Source organism: Blennius ocellaris (genome assembly GCF_963422515.1).
Source record: "Blennius ocellaris genome assembly, chromosome: 12".
Taxonomy (NCBI): Eukaryota; Metazoa; Chordata; class Actinopteri; order Blenniiformes; family Blenniidae; genus Blennius; species Blennius ocellaris.
Window position 1 is genome coordinate 13,668,790 of NC_137661.1, and position 21,247 is coordinate 13,690,036.

Below are 21,247 nucleotides of genomic sequence, written 5' to 3' on the forward strand. Positions count from 1 at the left end.
AATACTGATCCTTTCTGAACTATTTACCTTGACTATAAAACAAAAACAACGTGCTTTGTTGGATTAAAACCTTCAAATAAATACTAGGCTCAGTCACCGGTGGCTAAAATAGTTATAATTCCAAAAGCCACATTTTATCTTGCATACCAAGACTGTCCATTGCATCTGTTCAAGCCAAACGGCATCTAATCTCATTATACTGTACTATTTTCATTGCTATAAAAATAGTCCAGGAATGTATTCAACAAATATAACTTCCACATTGTAGTGCTGCACGGAGAAGTACCTGAATGGAATTTCATTTTAGGTCATCTGGTGTAGTCAAGTTGGTCAGACACTGTGATCGGATCTGTACCTCGACATTAAGTTGCTTTATTGTGACCGCTGTCAGGTGTAGAAAGTCTCAGGAGTAATGTGAAACACAGGAGGGGGAAGTGTTTCCAAACATGGACCCAGAGGCTTAGGTGGAGTGTTCAGCTGTTTTGTCGAGTTCTAAATTCACTCAGCAGTTCCTCATATTGCCTTGGTTCCTTTAACATTGCTCTATTTTTAGAAGTTGTACCCCATCAGTAGGATGCTGCGTGCACCAGGGTCCACATTTGAAGAGGTTTATTTGACCCGCGAACCACCGTCGCGGTCAGACAACCTGCTTCGAAGGAAAAGACACCAGATTTAGAAATTAACACCTGAGACACTGTTCGGTGATCCTGTCATTTTCTCTTCGATTTCTTTGAAAACCGAATAAAGTCTCACGACGCATAGGTGACTGAAGATCTGTAAAGTGAGAACGTTTTGCCTCAGTGGGTCACTGTTGTCCTTTCAGTGACGACAAGTTGTTTGTCGTTTGACAAGCAGGGCCGCGCAGAGATTATCCCGTCGATAGAGTTTCACTGGACTTAACAGTGCTCAGTGGCACATGGGGCTGTCTATCAAACTGAGCTGCACACAATGCTGATGTGCTTCTGGCTTTGTACGGTCTACTTGGGGGGGGGAGGGGGGGGAGGGGGGGCTCTCAAACTGAAAGTGTACATTCATTTGGTTCAACAAGGCAAGAAACCCAGCTGGTTCACACTGGTCATTTCTGTGTCGAATGAAAAGTGCCATCGCACGGCGACCTGCTTGTGGTTTTTTGAGTCATTGTTGTGAGGTAGAGAAAGTAGATTACCGACATGCGGACAGACTTACTCACTGCTTGCTCCGTTGCAATAAAACAATGACATCACAATAATGTATTGAAGAGGGCATTTGTGTGTCTCTGTATGACTCATATGTAAAGATCTTCATATGTGGACTCACGATCAGTGACCCGGTGAAATCGGAGCTTTGTATTGCTTAATCTCGCGTGACCTTTCAGCTCTGGCAGTGCTGGAAACTCCCTTTGGACAACCACGGACTTTGGTCTAATTAACCTGAGCCTGACAGATGTGATGTGATGTGTGTTGATGAAAATGATGTAATTAAACTAAGTATTCCATATAGTGTGTCCAATTCTTAATCTTTCGTCATGATTTCATTTCATTTTCAGATTAATTTCGTAGGGAGTTGAAATGTTGCAAGCGTTTTTATGATTTACAGCAATGACGTGGTGAATATTCATCAGAATATATTTTTCCTTCTTGCAACTAATTTTCAAGCATGTGGAGTGATGATAAATCAAACTTTGTCCATTTGTTCACTTACTTACAGTATTGATTTTTGTTAGACTTCGCTACTGTTGGTGTTTCTTCACATTTTAAATAATTAAAGATCTCAATCGATCTCGGCGTGAACTTCGCTTCCCTTTCAGCCACACTGATAAACCATCACACACACACTTGTCGTGTCCATCCTGATTGTTTCAGATTATTCTATTGATGCTGAACACGAGTTGCCTCGCACGATTAGAGTCAAAGCTATCTTTGCCCTCATACTGACAGAAGGCTATTTTGGAGGGTAGTATGTGAGGAGAGATATGTCAGCTGTTCAACACCACGCTCCATCACAGAGAGGGAAAAAAGAGAAAGCATTATAGTCAATGTCTTGGACTGGGATGCAGCTTGCAAACCTGGATACTCTCTTTGTTGGCTGAGCATTGGTTTATAATCTTAAGAGCTTTATGAGAAACAAGATAACACTGAGACACATCTGTTGCCAGTGTGGATGCTTCAGCCTGCTTTTTTTTTTTTTTTTTCCAGGTGAAGGATTTTTGTTTTTGTTTGTAACTGCAACAACAGGAGCACGGACATGGATGTATTCTTTGTAGAAAGCTCTGTTTTAAGTTAAAGGTAGGTGCAGGTGATTTAATCTGGCCCTTTTATGATTGTCATTCTCAATCTGCTGAGGTTTTGAGTAATTATTTGTCATTTATTTGCATATTTTAAGGCTACCATACAAAAGTCAACGTTAAAGTGTTAAAGACAATAATTTCCATGTAATTCTCTTGATTGCTCTCATTTTCTGTGCAATGCGGAGCTGCAACAACTGCATAAAATGTCTTATCTGGCACAGTAATGTCAAGCGTTGTCTAAAGAGATGCGAGCAGCATTCTATCGTCGACAGTTTTAAGGTTGCTTTGCAAAACAAGGTTTTTAATGTTTTACATTGGTGTTGGGTTTGGACAGATCTGGACAGATTGAATTGAGCACAACATATTAGGCCTCGACTGGCATTCTAAATAACTGTTTGGAGAGACAAAGCCATCGAGTGACGCATCACGAGCTGCTCTTTTAGCTGATGAGACTGACGGAGTTCACTGGATGAATGGCTGGAGCCAGCAAGTTATTATGTTATGGCCGCAATATCTTATCATACATTGTACAGTGATTATTGCAATTTTTCTTTTGCCCTTTTTCTTTGTTGTTGTAAAACCTCCCCTTCCTGGGCCGACCACATACAAACCGACAGAGGCGGCGTCACAGCTGAGTTTATATTGGTGGTGCTGAGCTCAGTCAAGTGAAGTGACAAAGATTACTCTGCTATTCATGACTGAGACAGGCTGGCATGCCATCATATGAAAGACCGAGACCATGTGTATACATCTTAATGGGCCGGTGTTGCCATTTAGGGGATAGTTTATATCTTTATTAGCTGCAGAAGAATTTGTTTAGTTTTGGAAATGTAAGTTTCCAAAAATACTACAGAGGCAGATACATGGGTAAAAGGGACATTTGTAAAAATATCAAATCATTTTCTCAAGAAAGAGAAAAAAAGGACTAGTACTAAAGTGAACGGGATTTTTTCCCACCGCACTTCATTAAACACATTATTTACTCACGCCCACACATTCTGACTATTTAATTGGATTATTATGTTTGGTAGCATTGATACACCAACTTAATCAATAGCAATGACACACATGATTACATTTATATTAAAGTTTTCAGTAATAAAGGACATTATTATTTGCGAAACCAATGCAAACACAATGAAGAACCTGGCCTATAAATAGAACATCATGCAACTTTTATCTGGAAAGGATCTTAATATTTGGTGAACGCCCAATCCCAAGTCCACTTCTGCCACCACTGCCCTCCTCTATTGCGCAGTAAAGATATACTACTCGGTTACGCGGCACCTCTGCAATGCACACAATGGCACCATGTACAGGATTGTACCTAAACATCATGAGAGAAAGCTAAAACAAACCATAGAAGGATTCATACAAATGTATCCACACAATTGATTTGATATATGTCCTTATCACATATTTGTTGCAGACCTTCTGCTGCTGTCAAAAGCAAAGGTTTCATACCAAGATAAAAAAAAAAATAAAAATAGCAAAGCCATGGGAGACAACAGACCTGCAGGGATAGTAGCAGCAGCCAGTAAGTCTTCTTCCTAAAAGCAATCATACTCCAATACTCTACTTCAGTGTTACTTTTGTAGTGGGAGTCTGTCTGGTCTCTGATGTTGAGCATGTGCTGGTTTGCCAGAGAACCGTCTGCAGGTGGTGAAGGGCCTGGAGGATGTGGAGGTGTCAGAGTGTGAGAGCTGCTCCTTCGACGTGACTCTCAACCTTGCTTACATTGAGGGCGTGTGGACCAAAGATGGGACGCAGCTTAAGTCCAAACCCAATTGTCGCATCAGCGCACATGGAAAGAAACACTCTCTCATACTGAACAGAGTGGCTCTGGGAGATGCCGGTTTGTTCTCCTTCGAGGCAAATGGCATTCAGACATCAGGCCGACTCTGTGTCAGAGGTAAGGAAACACCGTCTACTGAGCTTCCTCCGGCCTGCCACCAGTCTTGTTCTTTGGAGGTTCACTCCTGGTGGAAATGCACATTTTACACCAGATGCTGAGTGAACCACCTGTCAGCCGTGGGTTTCAAACTAGCAAACTCACATGCTTGTTTCTGTAACCTCTCGGTCACCACTGTTCATTTCCATGCAGGCACAAGTCAAATTCCAAACACTTTGGGGTGAGGTACTAAACATAAATATAAAGCCATTTCTATTCACAATACAAGGTGGCTTGTGAGATATTGGACGTTGGACAATAGCTGACATTCAATGTCTTCTCTGCTGGAGTTGTGATTTTATGACACTGAATGTGATGAAATGTCTGAACTACAAGCAGACCGGTTGAGAAGTTCTACACTAAACTATGTACGGCCATTTCACTGTGGTAGGTGCATGTTGAGATCTGGCATTGTGAAGTTGAAACAGATCGCAGATTTTATTGAAAGAGATGTTATCATGACGGTATTTTATCTTGACCTCAACAAACTTTCCCACAGTGATAGTTACTTTTCAAATGTCTCAGCTATCCATATCAAAGACACACATACAACCCGAAGTCTTCAGAGATTAAGGCTTTTCAACAGTTTGTGTGTCAGTTGGTGTGCTGGACAATTTTCAGAAAGGATAATGCAGTGTTTACATTAGGTTTAAATGTGGTTACACTTTTTCACGATGGAGTGTCACATGTGGATTGCACCTGTGAGTCCATTCAATGGTTTTCCAGTCAATAATCTGTATTTGATGCGATGCTGAAAAATGGCCTTAACATAAATAGTATCCAATGTTGGCTTTATGCAGGAGTGACATGAGTCGTCACAACGTTTAATGAAAGTGGCACAAAACAGATGCGTAAAGAGCGGATTTCTTTAAAAGAGGATCGGATAAAAATGTGCATGTTTAACATAAAATGGATGAATTCAAGATGTTAAAGAGCACTTTAATATAATATCTAGAACGAAGCTGCTTTTAAAAGCCACATTGGATTACAATCAGATGGGCATGGGGTGGATTTAGCACATGCAACAATGCATTCAAGAGTTGAGAGCGAGAGCGGGTTTGACAGTAAGGGAAGGAGTCTGCGTCACTTTTTACAATAGAATTCTTTTTTTTTTAGAGTACGTGAATATTTGCAATATTGACAGAGCAGGTAAGAAACTTCACAGATTTATTTCTACGGTTTGGTCAGATATAATAAGCTGATCAATGTTACCTGCTTTCATATACAAACAGCTTTGTGTATCATCTACACAGCAATGGAAGTGAATACTATTCTTTCTAATGACATTTCCAGCAGGAGTGAATGTGAAAAGTATGGGTACTAAATGTCTATGCATATTCTCATTCATCCAGGTAGGAGGCATCTCAGAGTAAGTAGAAGACATTTTGCACCTTATTTAAGTGCCTTCTTCCAAGTGGTTTGTGCCACAATTTATCCCACATCTATTGTACAATTCTTTCTTCTATGCTAAAAAAAAAAAAAATCAATAATCCAACTTCAAAGGGCCAGGGTCAATCACAAATGACCTCCTTTGAACTCTACAGAACGTCATGTGATTCCAATGAGCATAATGAAAGTCATTGAAAAAGAAAAGATTATCAACAAAGAACACCCTGGGTCCTGTGGATCATCAAAATAGAAACATGAGGCACATAAAACCTTACCGCATGTGATTCAACCAAAAAGTTGAAATACTTGAGCTGGCCACTATTTAATTATATTAACCAGCTCAGCGAAGGGAATCGCATGAATTTATGAAGCCGTTTACAGGAGGGCCAAAATGTCATGTGACATATGACCAAGTCCAGTTGGCCTAATTCAATTATATTTGATATGCGTCTTCATTAGAAATCCATCACACACTTTTGCACAGTCACTAAAATCACGGCTTCAGAAAGCTGATTGCTCCAGAGACACTCCTATAATGTTTAAGTAGAGAAGAAGAGTAGGGTTTAGGTGTTTGTTTGTTTGTTTTTTAGGTATAATGTAATCTAATAACTTTATTGAACACAAGTTAAAAGCTTTAACAAAAACCATGTAAAACTACACAAGTGTAACAGGTAAAACATTTCCTTCTACACAAGTCTTCTATGACCTCCCCCATCATAGTCTGGGTCTGAACATGTTGAGATTTCACACCCATTTTTAAAACGATATCTTTTATTGCGAAAAAATATGAACGCAAACCCTGTTGCTGCTGCTGCTGATATTTTTTGTTATATAAAGTTACAATATAATACCTGTTTCCAGTTATGTAGCATTGGATGTAAAGGGGTCCTGCAGGTGTTTATTTTATTTATTTATTTTTTGTGGTCATGCTGAACAGACTTGTTGTCACAACCATTAAACAGAGTGGTTAGTGGTTACTGCTCTTGGCTCACAGCAAGAAGGTCATGGGTTCAAATATGGCCCAGGGCCTTCTTGTGTGGAGTATGCATGTTCTCCCTGTTTGTGTGTGGGTTTCCTCCAGGTACTCAGGTTTCCTTCCACATTCCCAAAATCATACACATGTCCCTTAGCAAGCTACCACAAGCGCTGCTCTGTGTGGCTGCTACCGATGGGACAATTTGGAAAGGAATTTCCCCTCTGGGGATTAATGCAGCACTATAAATAAATAAACTGAAACTAATTATCTGGAATATCCTCCCTGCCTGCTTGGAAATGAGATAATATTCAAGGTGGTTATGTGAATCGGACAATTATAGTGAAGAATCACATTTTTGTCCAGGACCTTTGACCCAGAGCTGAAATTGAAATTATGGGATACAGTAAAAATGTGGTTGGACTTATTCATTTACATACTTCAACATTATCCATTCACCAATTAAATGTATCTGTATGACCTGTGCTCAGTCTCTGAATGCATTCAGATCTGTGTAGAATAGCTTGAATGTCTTCTCCCAGCCAGGGATATCTACATAGTGAAAGAGTTGGAGGACGTTGACACGATGGAGCGTCAGCCCATCAACTTCTTGTGTGAGGTCAATCAGGTGGACGTGGATGGCCGCTGGTACAGAGATGACTGTAGGATCCGGCCTGGGGAAAGCATCAAGATCAGGCATCAAGGTGGGAGATTAGCCCTTTTACTACTTTGTACAATGTCTATCTTTGTTTTTTAAAATCAGCTCCTGGATTGTAAATCCCAGCTGAGAATGCCAAATGTGTCCTTAATCAATTATATTGAAAATTGTATATTTATTGTCTGTAAAATGTTCCCAGGTAAAAGTCACTCCTTGTCCTTCAAGTCAGTCAGACCAGAACATGCAGGAGAGATCAGATTCACTGCTGAGCGTGTCTCATCTTATGCAACTCTCACGGTAAAAGGTGTGACCACCGGACTCAAAGACTGTTCCCAGACTAATGCTCAAATAGAGTCAACAAATACTATTTCAAGCTCAAGCTAACTCAGTGAATATGTTTTTTTTTGTTTTTTATTCATACATTAGAGCTCCCAGTCCAAATAATACGTCCACTGAGAGTCAAGATAGCTATGTATCGTCACCGAGGTCTGCTTGAGTGCCAGGTATCACGACCAAATGCCCAGGTCAGGTGGTACAAGAACAGAATGGAGCTCGTGCCCAGTAAGAAGTACCAACTGATCAGCCAAGACATCTACAGGCAGCTGACCATCGACGACGTCTGCTCCTCAGACGAAGACACATACACCTGCGACGCAGGGGATGACAAAACATCTTGTCAGCTTTTGGTGGAGGGTGAGATGCGTATTGTCACAGTAATCACATCAAAGTGTTTAGGTGTTTTTTGTTGTTGTTTTTTTTTTTACCTGCAAATAGTTGAGATACTGGATTGATTTTAACCTTAATTGCAGGTTGATATTTATCTTTTAAAGAATGTTAACTTACTGGTCTACATGTATTTCTCCTTTGAATATAACACACATTGTGATGATATGAACAAAGACTTGTGCAGTGGTAGTGATGCGTGTTGTCGCCACACATGCAGAGCAGGCAATCACCATAGTGCGGGGGATGAAATCGGTCGAGGTGATGGAGCCGGAGCCCGCACTGTTCCAGGTAGAAACCAGCCTGAAGTCAGGGCGGCCCCCTCGATGGACTTTGAATAAAGAGGTTCTGGAGCCATGTGCAGCAGTGGACATTGACAGAGAGGGCACCCTCCACAGCCTTTGTCTCACCTCGACTGAAAGCTCCATGTCGGGTCCTGTTGAGTTTGTGGCTGGCAAAAGTCGCTCCACTGCTGATCTCACAGTGAAAGGTTTGTGTGAATAAAAAATCAAATACTATGTTTTTATTATTTTATCAGGTTTTTATCCAATTCCTGAGAATGGCTGTACATTATTTATCCTCTAGAGCGACCGCTTGAGGTCGTGCACCATTTAAAAGATGTGGAAGCAAAGGAGAACAGCTCTGTGGCCCTGCGTTGCGAGTTTGCCCCTTCACCCAGAGTGGTGCGTTGGTTTAAAGGCCGTACAGCTCTGAAGACCTCCAACAAGTACAGCATGAAGAGGGAAGGGAAACGAGCCGAACTGATCATCCATGGCTTGACGGGGATGGATGGAGGGCAGTACCGCTGCATGGCGGGAGGCTCACAGAGCACAGCGCATGTTAAAGTGGAAGGTCGGTAGTACTTCACCTGATGCTTTAAAAAAAAAAAAAAAATAATAATAATAATAATAATAATTATATATATATATATATATATATATATATATATATATATATATATATATATATATATATTTTTTTTTTTTTTTTTTTTCTTTTTCTTTTTTTAAATGTAAAATTAATTTCCTGTATCTTTTTGTAGTGCGGATGTTGAAGTTAGTCAAACACCTTGAGCCAGTGGAAATCGAGGAGGACGGCGTCGCCTCTTTCTCGTGTGAGCTCAACTACGTGGTTGCCAACGTTGAATGGCTCCTCAACAACGTGCGCCTGTACTCGAACACCATCAACAGGATTCAACACATGGGCACGATGCACAGCCTCATAATCAAGAAGCCTCGACCCCAGGAGAGCAGGGTTACCTTTAAAGCAGGGCTTCTTACTGAGACAACAACCTTAAAGGTCAAAGGTCAGTCACGGGATATTTAAATTGTCCAAGTTTCTGTAAAGGACAACTGGCAAAATATTCACGTTCTCTGTTCAGGCAGATGTAGATAACAGAGTAAAAATATTATGATAAAAGTTGAAGTACTGAAGTAAAGAGTAAAGTATTAAGTATAAAGAAAAGTACATAAGTACAAAGGAAAAATTTATTATTTTTTGAAGTTCTAATCTATAGAGATTAAATGAGGTAACAAGCTGGTTTTGAAAATGTAAACATTAGTAAGTACAAATATGTGTGTTCAAAATGTGGAGAGTGTCCAGAACATCAACAAGAACAGACATTTGAAAAACACAATGTATTTGTACGTCTGTTCTGAGGCTTGGCCTCAGACGTTTGGAGGTTATTGACCAAAATGTCATAATGCTGCTTCAGAACGCCCTGCAGTGTTCCTGAGATCGCTGGAGGACGTAGCTGGAGAGGAGCAAGGGGAGGTTTGCCTTCAGTGTGAAATTTCCAAAGAGACAGTGACCCCAGTTTGGAGGAAGGACGGTATGGTTCTCACAGCCGATGATAAACATGAGCTGCTCCAGTTTGGTAAATCTATGTCACTGATCATCCACGCACTGAGGAAGGATGATGCTGGGCATTACACCTGTGAATTGGGCACCAGTCAGACCAAGGCTAAAGTAACAGTACATGGTGAGCAACTGGACAGTTCTGATTGAACCACACGTATTGTGTCGTCATAATGTTAGATGCCTCAGGTTTGAGTACAAACATACAGTAGCAAGTCTCTTTGATGTCTGCATTTTTGAAATGCAAGCGTTTTGTAATGTTTTAAATAAAAACAAACAAAAAAACACAAATAAATGTTCTGCTTTTATATTGTGGGAGCTAAAATATATATTCACTTTCAGACTTACACATTACCATCATGCACCGCATGAGGACAACCTCTATTGTGGAGGGTGAAAACTGTACTTTTGAGTGTCAACTCTCTCACAATCTCGACGGTGACCCTTCTTGGACAATAAATGGCCAGGTGGTTGTGACGGACAATCGCATTCAAGTCATCAACAATGGTCGCAAGTATAAGCTGGCCATTAAAGATGCCATGCTCACTGATGCTGGAGATGTCGTCTTCACAATTAATGACCTAAGTTGCAGAACCATGCTCTTTGTTCAAGGTAAAAAAAACAAAAAACAAACTATTGCATGTTATGAGAATGTTGTTTTAAGTTGTTGGGTATGAACATAAGTAAATGGGGATTGTCTTTGTGTATTTCCCTTAATCTAGAGAGGCCAGTGCACATTTTCAGGGAGCTGTTGAATGTCAAGGCAGTGCCTGGAGAAGATGCAGAGCTGAGCTGTGAAATCACCAAACCAGAGGTCACCATCCGTTGGCTGAAAAATGGGCATGTGATCAGGTCGAGCCCTAAGTACGAGATGAGTGTGGAGAAGCATCTGGCACGACTGGTGATAAAGAATACCACCATCAGAGACTCTGGAGAGTACTGCTGTGAGGCCGACGGTGTTGCCTCCCGTGCCAAATTGGAGATCCGAGGTAGATTTCATTCAAAGGTTTCATAATCCTGTAGTATGTGAGCAAAAATACAGCTGATGTGTGGCCAACCACAAACTTGAAAAATACATCCTCTGGCTAAACTGACAAGGGGTTAAATCTCATTCTGGGCTAAGACGCCTTTCTGTGGGGAGTTTGTATATTCTTCCTGAGCAGCCATAGTTTCTGGTTAGTATGATTTTCAGCCACATTAAAAAAAAAATTATAATATGCGAACTGATATCTGTAAACTCATTAGAGGTGCAAATGTATACAGGTTGTTTCTGTTTGTCATGTGATGGCAGCTTAGGCTGTACCTCCTTCTGTGTATAGTCAGGAGGGACCAGCTCAAGCTGCCTGCAATCCTAAACTGGACAAAGTAGAACACAGTAAAGGTTGTGGCCTAAATATGCTTTACATACTATGCATACACTGATTATACTTCATGCTGATTCATACATCCAAATCGTTGAAAAGCAATACCCATGACAAAGTGCGTTAAAGCCTGTTGTGCTGAAATACATCTGGTCTGATGACGACCTAAATCACACACCTTTAGACAGGTCACTGACGGAAATGTAAAAAAAAAAACTGAACTGAAACAAACAGAATACATTTCTGTTCATTTATTTCAATCTTTATATTTAGCAGTGGAAAAAATAAAGCAACTTCTCAGCTTCTCATTTTGCTATGTTTTTCCAGAACTCCAGCACACATTTGCCAGAGAGCTGAGGGAGACTCGTGCAGAGGAAAAGGGTAAAGTGACCCTTGAATGTGAGACCAGGCGGCCGGCCAAGCGCGTGACCTGGTTGAAGGGCATGGTGGAGCTGAGGTCTGGTAGGAAGTATGTCATCAGACAGAAGGGCGTGGTGTTGTCCCTAACAATCGCTGGCCTGGAGAAATCGGATACCGATATTTATACGTGTGACGTTGGTACCATGCAGAGCCACGCACAGCTGACCGTGCAGGGTGAGCTCATTGTGTGGCGAGTGTGGAGTGTTGCCTCACGGTAGTTTTTAGGAGTTCAATTAAATTCCAAAAACTTATGTTCGACGTACACATGAAGTAAATCAACACAATAAATGGTCAAACTGATTAAATGTTTTCTCTATTTGAACTCTAAACGAATGCATGAGTGAACATTTTGTATGGGTTTTTTTTTGTTTTTTTAACATCCTCTTTTCTTTTAGATCAAAAGGTGTTGATCCTGGATGAATTAGAAGATGTTGAGTGTCTCGAGAGTGACACAGTCACGTTCAGGTGTCGGATTTGTCCCAGCGACTACATGGGGGTCAAGTGGTATTTGGATGAGACTCTCCTTTATACCAATGAGCTGAATGAGATCCAGATGGTTGCAGGAGGATATCACACCCTCACATTTCGACAGCTTGCCCGAAAAGACACTGGCACCATTTCATTTTCAGCAGGAGATAAAAGATCCTATGCCTCACTGTTGGTCAGAGGTGAGGTGTTTGATCTTCATGTGAAGAATGTAGATCCTCCTCTCACTTCTTCATTGATTATTGATTCGGTGTCATTGCTCCCTGTCATCAGAGAGGCGTCCCACCATTATTAAGACCCTGGCCGACTGTGAGGCCATTGAAGGAGGTGGTTTGGTTTTATCTTGCATGACTTCCAAGCCATGCCACATCCTGTGGTACAAAGACGGTTGCCTAATGTGGAACTCCTCAAGATATTTCGCCAGCCGTTCAGGCTGTGAAGCTCGGTTGACCATTCGGGAGGTCAGCAGCAGTGATGCAGGCGTGTACGAGTGCAGCGCTGGGTCTGTTACAACCAGGGCTGTCGTCACCGTCAAAGGTATGAACAGAAGTATAAGAAGGAAAAAGTGGAAAGTCACCAATAGGTGGACCTCAATACAAAACAAGACCCTGTCCTTTCCTATAACCCTGAGCCCGAACTGACATTGTATGAAGGTTTATTCAAGTTTTAGCAGAGATTACATTTAGACTCGTGGCTTTTCTGTAACTGTAGTCTTGCATCTCTACTTAGTGTTTGTATGTTCACTTCTTTGAAGGCGGCCAGGTTGACTGTGAAATAAGTTACGTCTGGGTAATTCTGCACATACTGCAGTCAAGTTATCATTTCTTTGTTTTTCTTGAAATGTAAAGACTTGTTCTAAGTATGATAAAAGTATTTATTGACTACCTGAGAAATAAAGACGCTCCTTTGCAAAAGGTTTTCTTCTCAATCTGACAGTTCTGTGAACATAAATTAAACTAAAAGTTGTTGTTACAGATTAAATTAAAGGAATAAACTGAGCAATCATTTCCCTTTTTGCCATTTCTTTTAGCCATCCCTGCAGAGTTTACTCAGCTTCTGAAGAACTTAGAGGCCAAAGAGGGAGAAGCTGTCACCCTCATCTGTGAGTACTCTCTCCCCGGGGTCCAGTACCACTGGAGGAGAGGTTTTGAGAGTATCCGGCCCGGAGACAAGTATGTGATGAAACAGAGGAAGACAATCAACACTCTCACCATCAAAGCCCTGAAGCCTGAGGACTCGGGAACATATACTTGCCAGTGCAGGGACCACCATACATCAGCAAGCCTCAAAATTCATGGTAAATATTTTGCACAAATGTTTGGAACAAAACTATTGGAGAAAGAATTGTATTCTTCACATCGGCTGTAACCTCTTGGAGTACAAAAGATTTTTCTTTTGAACAAACTTGTGCTCAATTGGATAAAATACTAAATCATAAACTGTATAACGTTTCTGTAAATATGGATGTTGAGTTTATTATATCACAGTAATCCATGTAAAATTAATTACATTAAACTAAACTGTAAAAGAAATTGCAACGTGTGACTATGTTTTGACATTTTTGAGTCAATAAAATTAAATGAAACCATATAGATCTTTCATTCCAGTGACAATGTATGATTTCACATCGTCACCAGACTAATCATGGTGATCTATTCGCTGCATTATATCTGCTTTGTCTTCCAGCCATCCCTATTACATTCATACAACAGTTGAAGAACATGCAAGCAGAAGAGGGCAGCAGCGTCATACTGCGGTGTGAAATTTCCAAATCTGGGGTGCCAGTGGAATGGAGGAGAGAAGATGAGCTACTGAGGAACGGAGTCAAGTTCCAGATAAGGAAAAGGGAGACCACTTTGGAGCTGCTGATATGGAAACCTGTGCCCGAGGACAGTGGGATCTACAGCTGTGTGTGTGCGGATCAGACGACATCAGCCACAGTCAAAATCACTGGTAGGACATTACATCAAGCGACTTTAAAGATAAATTCAGTTCCAACAAAGAATCTGTAGTTACATATAGTTATTTGTCTAACTTGTGATCATACATGATCCTCCAGCTCAACCAGTCACCTTCAAGCAGAAGCTGAGAAATGTAATGATTGAGGAGGGCAACACGGCAACTTTACGCTGCGAGCTGTCCAAGTCAGGTCACACTATGGAGTGGACAAAAAGTGGAGATGTCCTCATCAGAAATGGAGAGAAATATCAAATTCGACAGAGAGACATGCTTATTGAATTGCGCATCTTTGATGTGATGCTTGAGGACAGCGATATCTACACATGCATCTGTGGCAACATCGAGACCACTGCTACGCTGACTGTGAATGGTAACGTCATACTTACAGTATATTCATAATGATAAAGGGTTTTGTTTATGTTCACTAACACAGAACTTGAGACATGCAAATTCAATTAACCGAGTAAAACTACTTGATCAAGGCTTTTCACTGGCTAGCAACATATTATCTCATGAATTTGATGGAAACCACCCCCCACATACATGCACCAAACGGGGTTCTGATGTTTTGTACTCACATCTTCAAGCACTGTCTTTCATCAGCTTGATCGTCTCACTTTCTGCTTTGTCTTGGTAAACCAGCTCTCCCAGTTACCTTCAAGCAAAAGCTGCGGAACCTTCAGGTTGGGGAAGGACACAACATCACGCTGTCCTGTGAGATTTCAAAAGCTGGTGTCCCAGTGGAGTGGAGGCTTGGTGGAGAAGAGCTGGAGAATGGAGAGAAGTACCAGATAAAGCAGAGAGGCTCTTTACTGGAGTTGACCATCAAAGACGCTGAACCAGAGGACAGTGGTGTCTACATCTGTGTATGTAGAGAGCAGAAGACAAAGGCAACTGTTAAAGTTATTGGTATGTTTGTTTGTACAAATTTTAGGTTTTTTCCAATCGACTGATCCACATAGAAGTGCATGAATCGAGTTCCTTGAAAGTCTGGTTCTTTTCATGCGTTTTCCATGTGTTCATAAAGCGTGTGCTTGTTCCATCAGCTGTTCCTGCCACATTTCAAACAAGCCTGAAGAGCCAGGACGCCGAGGAAGGGAATAACTTTACATTACATTGTGAGCTGTCAAAGAAAGGAGTTCCAGTTCAGTGGCAAAAAGACGGTCACCTGCTGTCTGAGGAGCTAGCTCGTGGAAAGTACCAGATGAAGCTTGAAGGAAAGGTCGCACAGATGACCATATTCAAAATCCAACAGGAGGATGCCGGGAAGTACAGCTGCATCACAGGAGATGAGAAAACCACTGCTGAAATCAAAGTAAAATGTAAGTTTGATGGTTAAACCTTTAAGTCCATTTTTAGATCAGCCACCTATCACGACATAATTTTCATTTTGCATATGCACAATGACTGAGTGATAAGGTTAACGTCTCAATTATTTTAGCTATATAGCACACTTTTAACTATTAATGTAATCATGATGGAGCCCATTAGATTTGAAATACAAGTGTGCATCATATTGAAATGTATGAAATACTAATTCCCATAACAATATTGACAATTTAAGAGATTTCAAAGAAAGACATTTTATGGTGAAAAGCAACTTTCATTGATATTGCAAAAAAGAAATGAAAGATTTGCGCACACACTTGATTTTACATCAACGACTACTAAATAACGGTTTTCCTTTATACCCTCAAAAGCTCCCCCTGTCACATTCAAACGAGAGATCCAGCACGTGGTGGTGAAGGAAGGGGAAAATGGAATTTTCTCCTGTGAGCTCTCCAAACCAGGAGCTCCAGTGGACTGGAAGAAAGGCAGAGTCGTCCTAAAACCTGGGGAGAAATATCAGATGAAGCAGGAAGGACGCTTCACTAAACTGATCATCAACAACGTGGAGGAAAATGATGCTGGGAAGTACATATGCAAGACCAAAGACTGTCAATCAACTGCTCAGCTCACCGTAGAAGGTAAAACCAAACTAGTACCACGACTTGCAAATGGCCATTCTCAAAACATGTGGAGTGTGGTCGTTCAAGTACATTTACCTCCTTTAAAGTTTTTTTGTTTTTTTATTTACAATGTATTCAACAGCATCCTCTGAGCGCAGACGTCAAAGAGGTCAGCCTCAATTTAGTGAATAGAAATGAAATAGACCCAGTTAATCGCATTGTGTGAGCTCCATCACGTCGTCGGTTCAGTAGTTTCAGAAATCATTTTAAATTTGTCATCAATCTTTTTTTTCCCCCATTTGCAGTTTAATGTTACAGTACTTTGTGTGTACTGTACATTAGTTTTCAAGTACTGGGAAAAAAAATATATGGAGATGCAGAGCAATATTCAGGCCAGAGGCCTCCTTCATTTAGCAGCACTTGTGCAAACTTTTAGTTTTTTCATGCAAGTCATATTAACATCTCATATACACATTTTGTTTTTAATCAATTGTGATTTTTTTTTTTCTTTTTCACGCGAGCTAGTTGATAATTAACTCACCACTTGGGTGGCAAGTTGATTTGGAAAATCATTTATTCTATTAAAAGTGGATACTAAGACATTCACTTAGAAATATAGAGGTAAATGATTATTATCTTTCATGTCATTAAATCAACTTCCATGTAACATCCATGGATTACATGTTACATGACATACTGGACACTTATCGTCACCACATTCATTCTTTAGTTGTTCTATAGTAGTAGGCCATTGCCTGCATAATTTCCCATTTATTTGTGGATGGATCATTTACATCAACATATTTTACCCCTTCTGAAGCTGTACCATAAAACTGATCGCTCATAATTGTGGGAATGTGAATTGCAGTGTTCTTTCTGACTTTCGGCTTGCTTCTTGGATGCCATTAGAATTGCCACCGAGTTTCAAGCTACCCCTGGTTAACCAAGAGGCAACAGAGGGCAACAGTGTGGTTCTGCGCTGCGAACTCGACAAGCCCGCTCCATCGGTGGAGTGGAGGAGAGGAGGGGAGATGCTCAGGAATGGAGATAAATACCAGCTGAGGAAAAAAGACCTACAGGTAGAAATTAAGATTTCAGACCTCAGTTTGGAGGACACTGGAGATTATAGCTGTGTATGCGGAGGACAGAGGACGACAGCTACCATTACAGTGAATGGTGAGTAATCTGTATTCAGTTTTTTACCCTAAATACATAGGTGTACGAAAACACATGCTGAAAAGGTGGAAGTCATATGAACAAAAATGATAAACAGAACATTTATGTGCAGTAGAAATTCACAATTGCAGGCAAAAAAAAAAAAAATCACTACCATTTTTGGTGATTGAAGCTTTTGCTTTGTAATTCTTCTAGAGCGGCCGATCAAATTCCTCCAGGAACTAAAGAATATTCAGGTTCAGGAGGGCAATGTTGTGACACTCAGCTGTGAGCTCTCCAAACCTGGTGTGGCAGTGCAGTGGAGGAAAGGGGACAAAGTGCTGACCAATGGAGAGAAATACCAGTTGAAGCAGAGTGGCTCCACTCAGGAGCTGCTCATCAGGAAAAGCCTTCCCGAGGACAGTGGCTCATACGCCTGTGTTTGTGACGACATGAAAACGACTGCCACCGTCATCATTACGGGTGAAATTTGCTGCATGTTGTTGAAAGACTTGTGATTTTAATTCGACACGGACGGCCTTTAGCAATGACTCTGGCTGTCACTCCACAGCGATCCCAGTGACTTTCAAGCAGAAGCTGAAAAACCAGGAAGCTGTGGAGGAGGGCTACGTGACGTTACGCTGCGAGCTTTCCAAGTCTGGAGTCCCAGTGGAGTGGAGGAAAGATGCTCAACTCCTGAAGGAGGGAGAGAAATATCAAATAAAGCAAGAGGGCCGGGTGGCCGAGATGCTGATCAGAGATTTAAGCATGGCAGACGCAGGAGAGTACAGCTGTTTTGTTGGGACTGTTGAAACTTTGGCAGACATCAAAGTAAGAGGTATGTTTTATTCTCAACATGAAGGGAAACCTCAATGTTAGGATCCAAATAAACAAAGCACGTGCTTTTAAAATGTAATGTAAAAACATGGTGCGGACAAAAGCTGCTTTGCAAGTTCAAATTACTTGTTGTTTTGTTTGTTTCCCCCCCAGAACTTCCTATAACATTCACAAAAGAAATTGACAATTTGGAAATAAAGGAAGGTGACAGTGGGGCATTCTGCTGTGAGCTCTCCAAACCTGGAGCTCCAGTGGACTGGAGGAAAGGCAGAGTCATCCTGAAGCCAGGATACAAATATGAGATGAAGCAGGAGGGACATCTCACCAAACTCATCATCAACAACGTGGAGGAGAGTGATGCAGGGAAGTACACCTGCAAAACCAAAGACAGCCAATCCACTGCTGAGCTCACAGTCAAAGGTAAATTATTGTTGCATGGAAAACAGGAATGACAAATATCTGAACTGTCTTCCTTAATCTGGAATCTTTAACTAATAAATAATAATTACAAAAAAAAAAGGATCATAAAACAATGAAATAAAGTAAAAGGAAACAGTAGAAAATAACACTTTGGTCACTCACCTTGCAGCTCCACCCGTCACATTCAAGACAAAGTTAAAACACCAGCAGATAGAGGAGGAAAACAGCATATCATTGAGCTGCGAGCTGTCTAAGCCCGGCCTTGCTGTGCAATGGAGGAAAGGAGAAGAGCTATTGAAGAATGATTTCAAGTATCAAATAAAAAGTCGAAACAACATCATGGAGCTTACTATTAAAAATGCACAACTGGAGGACAGCGGACTTTACAGTTGTCTCTTCGGAGATGTCAAGACCTCAGCCAATGTCACAGTTACACGTAAGGGAAGCCTGCTAATGCAAACACGCTGTTGAGCTTTTGCTTTTTTATTTTGCTTTTTTAATATTTATAGTCTCAGGAAATTAATTTATATTTGTCGTCAGGCAAGTATTAAGGTCATGAAGTCCGTTGTGTCTTCATGAACTTAGAGAGACACTACATCATTATTCATTTTCATGGTTTAAATAAAAATGTTTTATTCCTTGAATTAACCAAGTTAAAGGCTGGCTTTTTGCTTTATATATTAACCTTTTAATACATCATGAATTAAAAACTAAATGTAGTAGTTAAAAAAAAAAAATCACACAGTAAAGTCTGTATTAAGAGGAAGTCTGATGTTCTGTCGAATACATTTACAGCTATTCCACTAACTTTCCAAGTGGGTCTGAAGAACCAGGAGGCCCCAGAAGGAGGCAGCGTGTCCCTGCGTTGTGAACTGTCCAAGGCCGGGGTCCCTGTGCAGTGGTGGAAGGGGGACGATCAGCTCTGTCCCGGACCGAGGTATCGCATGACTCTGAAAGGCAATGTGGCTGAGATGACCGTCAAAAATATCCAGCCTGAGGATGTTGGAGAGTACAGCTGCGTCTTCGGAGAACAGAAGACAACAGCCGAAGTCAACGTCAGAGGTATTTGGAAAACGTATTTGCTCTTACTTACTCATACTTGGTATGATTAAAAAACAAAAACTGATTCACATTAATTTTATTTGTGGATTAAACTGCAATTGCACTTGCCAAAGCCTGCTTGGTTTCAGTAATGACAAGTGTAGTATTTCTCTTAGTGATCCCAGTGTTTCTGTTATTGGATATATATGGCTTAAAACTTGAGCTCTGTTAACATAATGCCTCTTTTCTTTGCATCCAGCTGCAGCATCTGTATTCTTTGAAAAGGAGTTGGAGAACCAAGTGATAATAGAGGGGAAATCTGTGCTGTTCACCTGTGAAGTTTCCAGTGCAAATGTCCCTGTCACGTGGAAGAAGGGTTATACTACGGTGCCAGAAGGAGGCCGTTATATTGTAAAGAAACAAGGCCCCACACACACTCTGGAGATCAAAAAATTACTTTTGGATGATGCGGGAGAGTATTGCTGTATTACGAGGGGCAAAAAGACCACCGCCAAGCTTATTATTAAGGGTAGGTGGATTTTGCCATAGAACGTTATTTACTTTTCATTGCTAAATGTTGTAACTAATCAGAATAGATGCAATAGATACAAATCTGAGCATTCTCCCTCTGTGTATACACCAAAACCAACTCTAAAACTCCAGCACTATCTGTTTCCTTTGGAATTGACAGAGCGTGTTAGGATTGTCAAAGGGCTGCAAGACATAACGGTGACAGCAGGCGAGGACGCAGTGTTTGTCTGTGAGCTGAGCCATGCCGACGTAAGCGAGGGGGTTTGGTGGCTTGGTGCTAGTCCTCTGCAGAAGAACGAGATGAACCAGATGACGTGCAGTGGCCGTCAGCACCGGCTGGTGCTCACCATGACAACTCCTGACGAGACGGGCACCGTGGCATTTGTGGTTGGCGAGGACAGGACGTCTGCAAGTCTGCTAGTTCTTCCGAAGCCCAAAGGTGAGCAGACACATAAGGGATGTATGCCGTGCATGGAATTCTGTTTCCTAAAATAGCTTTCTCCTCCTACGTGAAATACGCTCAAGCAGGACTTTTCTTTTCAATTTCTAGTTTTATTTGAGGAAAAACCTAAAGACACTGCAGTCGTGGAAGGAGAGACGGCTACTTTGTGTTGCACCATCTCTGACTTCAAAACTCCTATTACATGGAAACGCAACCATATTCCCCTCCAAAATGGTAATAAATATGAAATGCGCAAGGAGGGAAAAATCAACCTGCTGCTCATCCACGATGTGGACCCTCTTGATACTGGCACATACTCTTGTGACACAGGGGATATGCAAAGCAGTGCAAAACTCACTGTGACTGGTAATTAACAAAATAACTACCGGATATAATTAAAAAAACAGTTACATTAGGTGAAATTTACAATAGCGAATTCTTATCATCCCAAATATTGTTAACTCCTTTCCTCTAAATTTCCCAGAGCTTCCTCCATTTTTCCAGGAGGAATTACAGAGTGTGGAGGCTGAAGAAGGAGGTTCAGTCTCATTGTATTGTGAGCTGTCAAAACTTGGAGTTCCAGTTCAGTGGAAGCAGAACAGGCAGTTGCTGAGAGCCAGCAGGAAATACGAGATGAAACAGGATGGCTGCTTCCTTCAGCTTCACATCAAGGACCTCAAACCGGAGGATAGTGGGAACTACTCATGTCAAGCTGGGAGTGCGGAGACTTCTGCAGCCGTTACTGTGAAAGGTGCGGGAATCTGGATACATGAAGGAGAGGCTTTTATTTAAATGAATTGATTTAAGAGACATTTTATCCACCCACCCC

General features: G+C 41.2%; 1 protein-coding gene across 5 annotated transcripts in view; it reads left to right on the forward strand.

Moving 5' to 3' along the window:
• Positions 1–2,026: 2,026 nt before the first annotated feature.
• obscna (obscurin, cytoskeletal calmodulin and titin-interacting RhoGEF a) overlaps positions 2,027–21,247 on the forward strand; it is a 46,775-nt gene continuing 27,554 nt past the window's right edge. For 4 of the 5 annotated variants that reach the window (XM_080506114.1, XM_080506116.1, XM_080506115.1 and 1 more), the window contains exons 1-31: positions 2,027–2,264; positions 3,696–3,803; positions 3,912–4,178; positions 7,122–7,283; positions 7,437–7,541; positions 7,664–7,930; positions 8,181–8,450; positions 8,546–8,812; positions 9,003–9,266; positions 9,675–9,941; positions 10,160–10,429; positions 10,540–10,806; positions 11,506–11,772; positions 11,994–12,266; positions 12,358–12,621; positions 13,115–13,381; positions 13,771–14,037; positions 14,144–14,413; positions 14,686–14,952; positions 15,090–15,365; positions 15,744–16,010; positions 16,902–17,168; positions 17,364–17,630; positions 17,719–17,985; positions 18,138–18,404; positions 18,574–18,840; positions 19,200–19,466; positions 19,705–19,974; positions 20,137–20,415; positions 20,527–20,784; positions 20,903–21,169. In XM_080506114.1, coding sequence (XP_080362240.1) covers positions 3,764–3,803; positions 3,912–4,178; positions 7,122–7,283; positions 7,437–7,541; positions 7,664–7,930; positions 8,181–8,450; positions 8,546–8,812; positions 9,003–9,266; positions 9,675–9,941; positions 10,160–10,429; positions 10,540–10,806; positions 11,506–11,772; positions 11,994–12,266; positions 12,358–12,621; positions 13,115–13,381; positions 13,771–14,037; positions 14,144–14,413; positions 14,686–14,952; positions 15,090–15,365; positions 15,744–16,010; positions 16,902–17,168; positions 17,364–17,630; positions 17,719–17,985; positions 18,138–18,404; positions 18,574–18,840; positions 19,200–19,466; positions 19,705–19,974; positions 20,137–20,415; positions 20,527–20,784; positions 20,903–21,169 — 7,540 coding nt within the window. In that variant the 5' untranslated portion in view covers positions 2,027–2,264; positions 3,696–3,763. Of the gene's footprint in view, positions 2,265–3,695; positions 3,804–3,911; positions 4,179–7,121; positions 7,284–7,436; positions 7,542–7,663; positions 7,931–8,180; positions 8,451–8,545; positions 8,813–9,002; positions 9,267–9,674; positions 9,942–10,159; positions 10,430–10,539; positions 10,807–11,505; positions 11,773–11,993; positions 12,267–12,357; positions 12,622–13,114; positions 13,382–13,770; positions 14,038–14,143; positions 14,414–14,685; positions 14,953–15,089; positions 15,366–15,743; positions 16,011–16,901; positions 17,169–17,363; positions 17,631–17,718; positions 17,986–18,137; positions 18,405–18,573; positions 18,841–19,199; positions 19,467–19,704; positions 19,975–20,136; positions 20,416–20,526; positions 20,785–20,902; positions 21,170–21,247 lie in introns of those variants that run through there. The other variant, XM_080506118.1, reaches the window with a different exon arrangement.